General features: G+C 23.0%; 1 protein-coding gene across 1 annotated transcript; it reads right to left on the bottom strand.

The window, feature by feature from the left end:
* Positions 1-3,451: 3,451 nt before the first annotated feature.
* LOC112596592 lies at positions 3,452-9,571 on the bottom strand. The gene is made up of 4 exons (XM_025342352.1): positions 9,219-9,571; positions 7,162-7,181; positions 4,737-4,788; positions 3,452-4,160 (listed from the first exon to the last, which is right to left on the bottom strand). Exons 1-4 carry the CDS (start codon positions 9,220-9,222, stop codon positions 3,475-3,477), a joined length of 762 nt encoding a protein of 253 aa, XP_025198137.1. The 5' UTR covers positions 9,223-9,571; the 3' UTR covers positions 3,452-3,474.
* Between the last annotated feature and the right edge of the window lie 1,275 nt (positions 9,572-10,846).

Genomic DNA, 10,846 nt, shown 5'->3' with positions numbered 1-10,846 from the left:
TTATATTTTAATAATAGTCTAGTGAGTCAATTATTTACAAAATAATAAACAAATTAAATAAATATATAATAAATTAAATCTGATTATATTAATATCAATTAGGTAACACACAAGTTTCACACACAAAAGGAAATAATATCTAGAAATATTCAAATTATCAATACGCATTTAACTTAGGGCCACAGATGAAACCATATATTATGTATGTCAATTTTAATAACTTAAGTATAATAAATGCACTTCACACAAACAAGCAAAGTGTAATATACAGTATACACAATAGCACAAAGACAAATAGAAATGTTTTTTGCCAAGAGACTGATAAAATTGACATACACGGATATGATATATCAATGGAAGTAGTAAAAAGAATAATTTACCAAACATGCTCAGTGCCCACTCATTTATTTTCTTCAATAATTTTTATTATTAATGAATTTCATAAAAATTAGAACTTCAATCATTCATAAGAAAATATTGTAACTCTTTGATTAATCATTTTTTTTTTAATTAATAATGAAAAATTTATAAAATACTTCAAATTTAATAACTATGATGTTATACCTAAAAGTAACCAACAAAAAATAAATTATACATAAATCAAAAAAATATTAACCAATAAAAAACACAAAAATAACCAAAATATTATGAAAATTATTTTAGGTCTAGTTGATGCTAATATAGATATTTGATAAAAGTTTCAAGTTCTTACAAGTAATTCATTTTAAAGTAACAACAAAAAAACAAAATTTAATTGGTCAAAAACTGATAATAATAAAAAATTCCCATTTTTTCTCAACTTTATAGTGTATTCTCCATTTATAAACTTTTTATCATGGAAAGTATCAATAAGATACAATTTATAAACAAAAACCACCCACTAAGTTGAAAATAAAATTAATTTTACTCCCTCAAAAGGTGATAAATAATAATAAATAAAATAAAACATATATATACTATTAAATCAATACATTCATCAATTTGTTTACTATCTAAAAGGAAAAAAGAAGTGAACATGTTTGATTAATTATCTTATATGAGATTGAAGTCCAGAATATCATTTAATGATTATAAATCAATAAAGATTGTATTTAATAAAATCATAAGTTGTAAATTAATTTGCTAAAATAAAATTTATAATAGTAGAACAAACACGTTAATACTTTCAATAAAAACAAAAAATATTACATAAAAACAAAAAAAAAAGCATAGTAGCTTAAAAGTATTTTTAAACAAACTAAAACTTTTTATTAATTAATAATTATATTTTGTACTTAAATTATTTTATTTTATTCAATAATATTATCAAAAACTGTAAAATTTGTATTTTAATACAATAATTAATAATTCATATTATTTAGAGTTTTGCCAACTAAGTTTTTATTGATAGTAAAGAACATAATATGAATATTAGATAATTTTCTTATCTAACACAGTTTTTATTTCAAATTTTAATAACATTTTTAAAAATATTATATTTTTTAGAATTTTTTAGTTTTTGAAATTCATATTCTGAAGTAGCATTTTGTAAAATTTTTCAGGATATCCCAGAACCACTCCACTTTGCTTACCTAAACTTTAAATACTTATAATTTATAAATTACTTCTCTGAATTTTAATTTTTTTGAATCGAAATATTTCAAAAATATGCTACTTTAAAATAACAAATTAACAATGTTTGTCATCATTCAAAAAAGTAAAAACTTAAAAATTGAAACTCAATGTAAAAAAAATTTTCAAAACTTTTTAAATACTGATTGCTGTTTATAATCATCCTATATATACTGTGTGGATAATATTGAATAATAATAAAAGTAAATGTATTAATTACAAAAACAGTTTATCTTTTACATTCTGATATAATTTCAAAAATTATTTTTTCCCGTTTACCACATAGACTCCTACTAATTTACAAACAAACATTGCATTTAAATATTATCCACAGGAATGAATATTTTAATTCACAAACACAAAAACATAATTTTGTTATTTACAAATAAACGTCACAAATAATTGATTAAATAGGTATGACTCCACTACTATTTTTCAACAGTTTATCATTATAATAAAATATTTAATTAGGAATATATAATTAATTCTATTTAATTTAAAATACACCTTCCACAAAATCTTTTATATGTTAGAAAGAAATATGAATAACTAAAGCAAAACATTCAATAGCTAGTTTTGTTTAGAATAAAATGGGAATTATATATTTATAATTGTGTGTTATACAGAATAATTTTTCATGAATTATATAATATTATTTTAAAAGATGAGCAATTTATGTTAATATGAAATAAAAAAAAAACACTAAAACAATTTTTTCAAATATACCCAGTGTCTTATAACATATTAGTATATTTTTTTTAAACTTATAATTAAAGTTGGTAACATATTAATAAATCTCATTGAGATAACACATGTGGAAGTCCAGAGTTATATACAATCAATAAAAAACTTAAATATTTTTAATAAAATCAATACTGATAAATTTCAAATAGTACTTCATTAACAGTTATAACATGAGAAATTTTTATGTAATTGTTAACATTTTTCAAATTTAAATCAAATCAGCAAACCAAAATCTATTTTTAGTAATTTATTTAAAAAAAAAATTTTAATTATCAATATTTTTATAATTTAATTTTTATTAAATTTTGAAATAAATCTTCTGTTATCCATAAAACAAAAATCAATTATGTTTAGTTTACAATTAATCAAGTATTATTACCTCGCACATATTATAATTATAGCATATCGTATTTGAATAGTATGTTTTTTTATTTTATTAATCTAAAACACGTAAAAAAAAACAACATTTAAATAATATAATGATAGTTTTAACTTATTTTCAAGTTTAACCTTCTTATTTAATAACAAAAAGTTATAACAAACTTTTCCCACTAATATTAAAATAAATAAAAAGCTGCCACAAAGTCGCATTGCATAACATTAATAACCAACAAACATTGACAATACATACTAAACTATTATTATTTCCAATAAACTTAAGCTCATTAAGGTGCATACAGAAATATTTATATGTTTTTAAAGAAATCACAAAAGTGAAATAGTTATGTTATTTGAATATTTGAATTAGTGTTAATGACGTCTAAACTGTTAATTATTAATTCATGAACATATATTAAATCTATCATGCTTAATATAATGCAATATTCAATAAAAACTTCTGTTTATATTCAAATAAAAGAAAATGTTTCAGTATAATTTATATAAACAACAGAATTCACAATAAAATATACCTGTGAATTTGCAAATTAACTGAACTGAATAAATTTACACCAAATGTTTGTGTTCTATTCTAAAGGTCTAATTTGGTCACTTTGTTTGGTTATTTATTGATGTTTGATATATCTACTACTATATCATGCAATTTATAAAATATATTTCAAAAACATCGCTTTTTGTTAAAATCATTACCTTTTGATGTTAATTGCATTTATTACATTATTATTGAAATTTTACATAAGGATAGTATAAATTGAATCCATTTATATTTTGTTTTGTAATTAAAACTTTTTCTGCACATTTCAATTTAAATGTTGATGTTACTTGTGTTCCACTCGTGATTTTAAAAACATCTATTGAAGGTGAAAGATGCTTTCCATCATAACATATTTTCATGGAGTATTTTAAATGATCAATTCTTGGTAGTATATTTACCAAATTTGGCCCATATATAAATTTAGTATTTCTAAGTATGTTAAGAGCATTAAATATTTTAAACTGTAATTCATAATCAATTCTTGGTTGTACACATGGTGACATTATATTACATGGTATACAAAAAACTTGCATCAAATCAGTGGGTATTGATGATATCATTGTAATAGCTCTCGGAAACTCAAAAAGAAGAAGATTTTGTGTAGTCTGTATTTTAGTTGTAGAACATTCCACCAGTGATAATGTTCCAACAATTGGAGTTGAAGTTGATGGTATATCTGATATTTCTTCATGAGCTCCACTACCATTTACAGAAACTTTAAATGTTGGATTAGTTAATGATTGATCTGTATTTATAGTAGTGGAACTTTCTTTAGATGAAACCAATTTTAGGTCCAATATTATGTCTTTTGGTACTGTTTGAAATTGTAATACTACATCACCTTGGTCTACCATACCCATAAATGGAATTCCTAAAATATTAAACTAATTTATTCCTACTGTTTTTAGTCTAAACTAACTAAAATTAAAAAAATTTTAAAACTAATAGTTTAAATTATATTATTAAATGGTTAAGATTTAACTCCAAATATTTTGTTATTTCTTAAAATTTTAAAAATATAATAAATTAACTATGTATCTTATTTCCTTCTATATACTAAAAATTATTTTCTAAACAAAAAATTAATTACTATGAATATAAACTATTATATAATAAAAAATATTTTGAAAAAACCAATACTATAACAATATATTTTGTTTAATATTAGGTATAACATAAAATATACTATCTATCACAAAGCATATATATAAGGTAACATAATCTTTTGAAATATGATTTATCATAATAATGTTGTAAAATTCAAAAATAAACCCCAAAATAATTTAGAACACTTATAAACTAACATAGTTGAATACATTTGATTTTTGTTTTGAACAAACTCAAACAAAGTAATTATTTGTAAATAGAATTTTAAGTCCTTAATTATTCCATTACATATCTTCTTTAGTTCTAACTAAAATTTTAATATTATTTTTTTAAAACTTACCTGAATATACACTTGGAATAGTTGATGACTTTGCTGTTGTGATTTTATGATCCTAAAAAATAAATACATTTAAAAAATCATATTATTTGTGAGACAATGATCAAGGAAAATTTAAAAATCTGTAACTTATAACATAACACAATGAATATTTATACATGAAATCTATTATAGAATGGAAAAACTCAAAGCTTCGAACAAATATATAATATGCTGTTCTTTTTGTACCGTTATAAAATGTTTTCACACAGTTGAGTTGTAAAGATATTCTATCATTTGGATTTGTTCTAAGTAACGAACAAATCAGAGCAATATCAATTCCATTTTTGTAAACATCAATACTGTTAAATAAATTATTTTTTCAATTCAATTCAATAAAATAATTTATCAATATAATCATATCCGAAATAAAAAAAGCTGTATGCTAGGAGTGGTCAAAATATCTATCTAAAACACCCGCCTTCTACATCAAAATTTGATAAATCTTAACTTTAATCTTAATCTGAACCTGAACTTTATCTAACCAAAATCTAAAAAACCTGCACATATAATTAAAATCAAACTTATCAAAAACAGTTATGACAATTGATGAATAGAAAACAGGATACTGAATAGCAGAACTCTAACAAAGATGTTTTAGTAAAGCTGCAGCTTAACTAAGAGCCTAGATATCCTGGTTCCTGGACTACAACTAGTGAATACTATTATGATTAAATACTCTATAAATAGAAAATGAGAAATCACCCAGAATATGGCCATACAGTACAGTCCATCTCTAACATAATAAAAATTTCCCTTTCGGTGCCTTTAATGGAACAACAAAAGAACCCTACTAAACTATTGACAATGCAGCCAAATGGATAAGAACACTCAACATCCAACTGTAGATGCCTTTTTATTGTTAACTTGCAATAATTCCCCTTAGAATTAACCTTAAAACTTGATAGAATTGAATCTAGTCTCTAACGCTTGCATACCATACTACTATTGATAATAATAATAATTAAGACATCATCACAGCTTCACAATTCTAACATCATAAATTGCTCAAACACCAAATACTAAGTAAGATTTTAAAAGAAAATATGAAAATGACAAGATATTGAAAAAATAAAAATAAATGAAATGAATCTCACACATTAAAAATAAAAGTTGCAGTACATGAAACAAATTAGTGTATTTTATTTAAATGGTAAATTGTTAAATGTTTAAATTAGTGGACTGCTGAATATAGCAGAATTGTTTTACTATCCATTACTTTATTAATAAGCATTATAATATTTAAGAATTAAAAAGAATGTATGGCAGAATAATGTAGCTTAAATTAATATTTACTTTGTATAATTTCATCAATTGTTATAATTTTTACAATAGATATTAATGGAGCAACTTATAAATGCATGAATAGGAGTGTTCAGAAAAATTCAAATATTATTTAACCAACTCAAAGTGCAGATAATATTAAATACATTATGGAACAAAATCTTATTCTACCTAATGAAATAGAACTATTTTTCTAGTTGCATAACAATAGTTATTGAATATATTGATAAAAGAATGATTTTTAATTAATTCAATTTACAGCTCATTTCTAAACCCCATGATATTGAATTTTTAATTCATCACTGTAAATTCAATTAATTCTTATTAAATATTTGGTTATAACTTTATATTTACAATACTAAATGAATAATAAACTTACTAGTCATTAATTTACTATGGGAATAATTAAATAATGACGCTAATTGCTTTTGCATTGTATTTAATTAACAAAAATAATTCATCTCTTGGTTAATAAGCATAGAAAACTCAAATTTATAATAATAAAACATGTTTGTAATTTTATAACCACTTTTAATAAAGTAAGTACAGTTTTGTTTTATTTTATTATTGTTATTAATTAGGTACTATTATAAAAATTGTGATACATGTTTAGGCTCCAAAAATCCCAAATAGCAGCTTTATATTCTAACATCTAAATTAAAATTAAAATTTAACTTTTGAAAACAAAAGGAAAAAACATACCTATTTAATAAAAAAACCATTGAATTTATACTTTATTATTTCATTATTCCATTAGTTACAATTGAGTATAATAAATAAAAACTATTTATCCACTTCAATACATCTAAGGTATATTTATAAAAACAATATGGTTACATTATTTCATTACAATACCAGTAAGTCACTGATAAAACTATAAAAATTTTACCCCTTTAATCTATACTTTGTATAACAAGAAAACACGCCAATTCTGTGCACCACCAATAAACACTGTACTATCAAGACTCAAGATTAGCTCTAACATGACAGGGTATCATGTGGTGATGCGCAAAATAACTAATTTTTATTAGGCCTCAATGTGTTCTCTTGTTAGACAAAGTGTAGATAGTAAATACTAATAAAATATATTTAAAAAATATCTTACCTGCTGCAATTTTTCATCACCTAAAACAAAATTAATATTATTATTAGTATAATGTACTAATGCTATATTTTTTATAGTATTTATAATACAAAACTCAACAAAACTTTAATTAATTTAATGTTAAGTATATGTTAACAGAAAGTTATTTATTAATAAGAACTTAATTAGTTTTTACGTGTTTTATTAGTTATTTATTTACTAAGTATAGAATATTTATTAATAAAAGTCTAAATAAAGAATTAGCTTTTCTGCCAGTGTTGACTGACCTAATTTAGAAAAATTATGATTCTACTAGATTGATAATTGAGGTAGTTTTTAGGAAAAAATAGTTTTATTGAAGAATACCTATTGCTATTGGATAAATAATTATATTTCAAAATGTTATTTGTACAAAACTGAAAAATGCTTACTATAAATAATTATTTCTACCTATATATATATATTTAAATATTTTATATACCATATACAACTATATATATTTTTTTTTACATAGCTTTGTTCATGTTGGGTTATATTTTCATTTATATAAGCACAATGTACAACAATTTTAAACAATACTAAATATTTAAATTTATTGACTTTTTATTATTTTTTTGTAAGCAATAACATTAATTTTTAGTCGAGTTCATCAACATACAAGTTTTTTTACACATACCGCAGTATATATGACAGCACTGCCATTGATTAATCCAAGATGCTCCAACATGTATTAACCAATTATTTATTATAAATTCTTGATTGTTTATAACAATAAACAATTGAAATAGATTTAAAACTTACACTATGAAAAAGAATTGCATAACAATAATTAGATAATCAGTTCCAGGAATCATTTGTTACAAAGAAAGATTCATATTTATACGAAATACATAGAAAAATGTTTAACTGTTAATAAGCACAATTAAGTTTAAAATTTATAATATTCATATGTATAATGATATGTATAAGATATTAATAAGAATTAAATAAAAATAATAAGTAAGTATTACAAACAAAAATTATTAGTAATTAATTTTATTGTACTTTTATGAATTTATAAATATAATTATCCAATCTATTAATTTTTATTTAGACATCTAGCTCTAAACATATTATGCTACATTTCCATATACATGCTCATTTTTTTATTTAATGATGATTTCATTCAAATTCTGATTTTTGTCATTTATTATACTACTAAGTGGCTTATGACGATATTAACTTCTATTTTTCAAATTTTTCCTTCTCTTATTTATAATATAAATTATCTAGTGGATAATTGTTTTAAAAATATTTTGTGAATTACTCCGTGAGTATGGTCAAAATAAAGTATTAATAAATACTGCATAAAAATTTTTGTTAATGCATAGGAAATTAAATCATATTTTTGATTTTAAATAAATATATTTTGTTTTACCTTTTAGCGCTAAAAATAATCAACTTATAAAATAAATTTTACACCAATGTTAAAATATTCTAATTTTGAAAATTGTTATGGATTTTATAGCTTAATAAATGGTTCCTTTAATCTCTGAAATACTAAAATACTAGTAGTTTAAATTGCAATATTTATAATGAATGTCTAACAATACAATTTCATCTATAAACAAAAATTTATTGGTATAATACATTATAATAATTGCATCACTATAATAAACAAGTTATTGTTATATTAAAACTACTATTACTAGGAAATTGCACAAAACCAATAAACTTAGTTTTAAGTATATGCTTCTCACACTAGAAGGTATGTAATACACACTTTATGGTGTCTGTACACGAATAGTTGTATATAACGTTTAATATTAACATATGTGATCAAATTACAATTAACCCAGATCATGTTTTACACATCGCAATTAATGAAATTTTAATTTATTTATTCTTCCACTTGATAAAAAGTGTTTATAGAGTATGGTTACACAGACAAACAACTTAATATTATTATTTTCTGGCCAAGCCTAGACAGAATTAACAGTTTTACCCAATATGTAATAGGTATTAATCATAAAACTACAACATTAGGTATGTTACCTAGGTAATTTGTTGTTTAAATAGGAAGGTACTGTAACACTTACTCATTGTAATGAAGCGTATTGACTCGACTTAGAGTCAAGAGTTTAGAGTTGCAAACGATATGTATAGTAGGTACCGTGGAAAAAAAGGTATCTAACAATGCGAATACTATAAAGCCTTAACAATTAACAGAAAAACACTAAACACTAAACGACGAGTATGCAAAAGCTACAAGCGGACGTTGGTTTTTATAAAACATCGAAATTAGTATGAGAAGTTTGGCAATTCGGCAAAATCCGCTAGGAGCTAACCGAGCGCTGGTGACTGGTAAGTCACAAAATAATCATCATCAAAAATGTCACTACACCGTTTGATTTTTGTTGTTTATGGTAGAAACGATAAATGAAAAGAACAAATTAATATGCCCTTTACCAATATAATTATCCTGAAAGGTGTCTAGGCACTCGGATTCCGAGCCTCGGATCCCGACTGCCAAGTTATTATGATTTTCCGATCATAGATAATAATATAAATAAAAAACTATACATATTACATATCATATTATACTATTACCGTAGAACGATGTATTGGTATTATTACTATGCTTCATAGTTTCTTGGTTCCTTATCACAACTTAAGATAACTTCTATAATCGTTATCAATGTTTTCCCGCCATTTGGCTATCTTGGTGTCTTGGTAATACCACACCACAATATAGCACACAACGTGGAATTTTTAATTCAATCAATGTATCTGACAACTTTCACAAGCTCTCCATGAAAGCACGATTTAAGTAAAATAATATGGATACGTGAGTATTACAATAAATTAGTCGAAGTGTTAGACGATAGGACTTAGACACTACTTAATAATTTATTATTTACCTACTGCAGCTACAAGAATTCACTACTTGGACGTCCCCAGAAATTTTTCTAGGAAGAGAGCAAAATTAATTTAAAAAGTAAATGAACATTTTATATACACAATTCTTTTTTATTTAATACAAATAATTGCAATCTACGTGGACATTCTCTACCAAATTGTATCGTAATAAAATGTTTAAAGTTAAAATAAATTATGGTATACCTATCGTATTACTACGGTGCAAAAATGTCTATGGAGTTGTAAATATATAGACAATTATCCACATTATATGTCTAGTACCTAAAATTGGGTGCATGAGTGTAAAAAGAAAGTTAAAGTTTGTGTGTGTAAACTGTGAAGTTCCGCGAAACTTCAAACTATTACAATGATAAAATAACATCAGTTGCAAATGTTAGAGGACGTTGTGGGAATCACCTCTTTCCTAGATCTATATGTGTATGATATGAATATATTATATATATTAACGTATAAAAAGTATAATTTATCTGATTTTATATCATGAAAATTTATATAAATCAAACATTTTATGAAGTGTATAAAAATTTGCGATTATTATATTTCAAATATTTTGAAAAATCCTTATTAATACTGATCTCCTTTTGGATTAGTGGTTATAAAAGAAAAAATTATTAAGCAATGGCTCAGTGACAAAGTTGGAGATCAGTCAACTTGTAACTAATTATTGATATATAATTTTTTAAATGAATTGAGTAGGTACCTAGTTTATTCTCTAGTTTTTTTTAAAATAGTGACTATTAATTACTTCAGCCAATACACTTTTATCATAAAAAACTATAAATTCTAA

This window comes from Melanaphis sacchari, unplaced genomic scaffold, assembly GCF_002803265.2.
Source record: "Melanaphis sacchari strain LSU unplaced genomic scaffold, SCAv2.0 Contig32_pilon_pilon, whole genome shotgun sequence".
Classification (NCBI taxonomy): domain Eukaryota; kingdom Metazoa; phylum Arthropoda; class Insecta; order Hemiptera; family Aphididae; genus Melanaphis; species Melanaphis sacchari.
The sequence above is the reverse complement of the archived record's forward strand: the minus strand, read 5'-3'. Positions and strand labels throughout refer to the sequence as shown.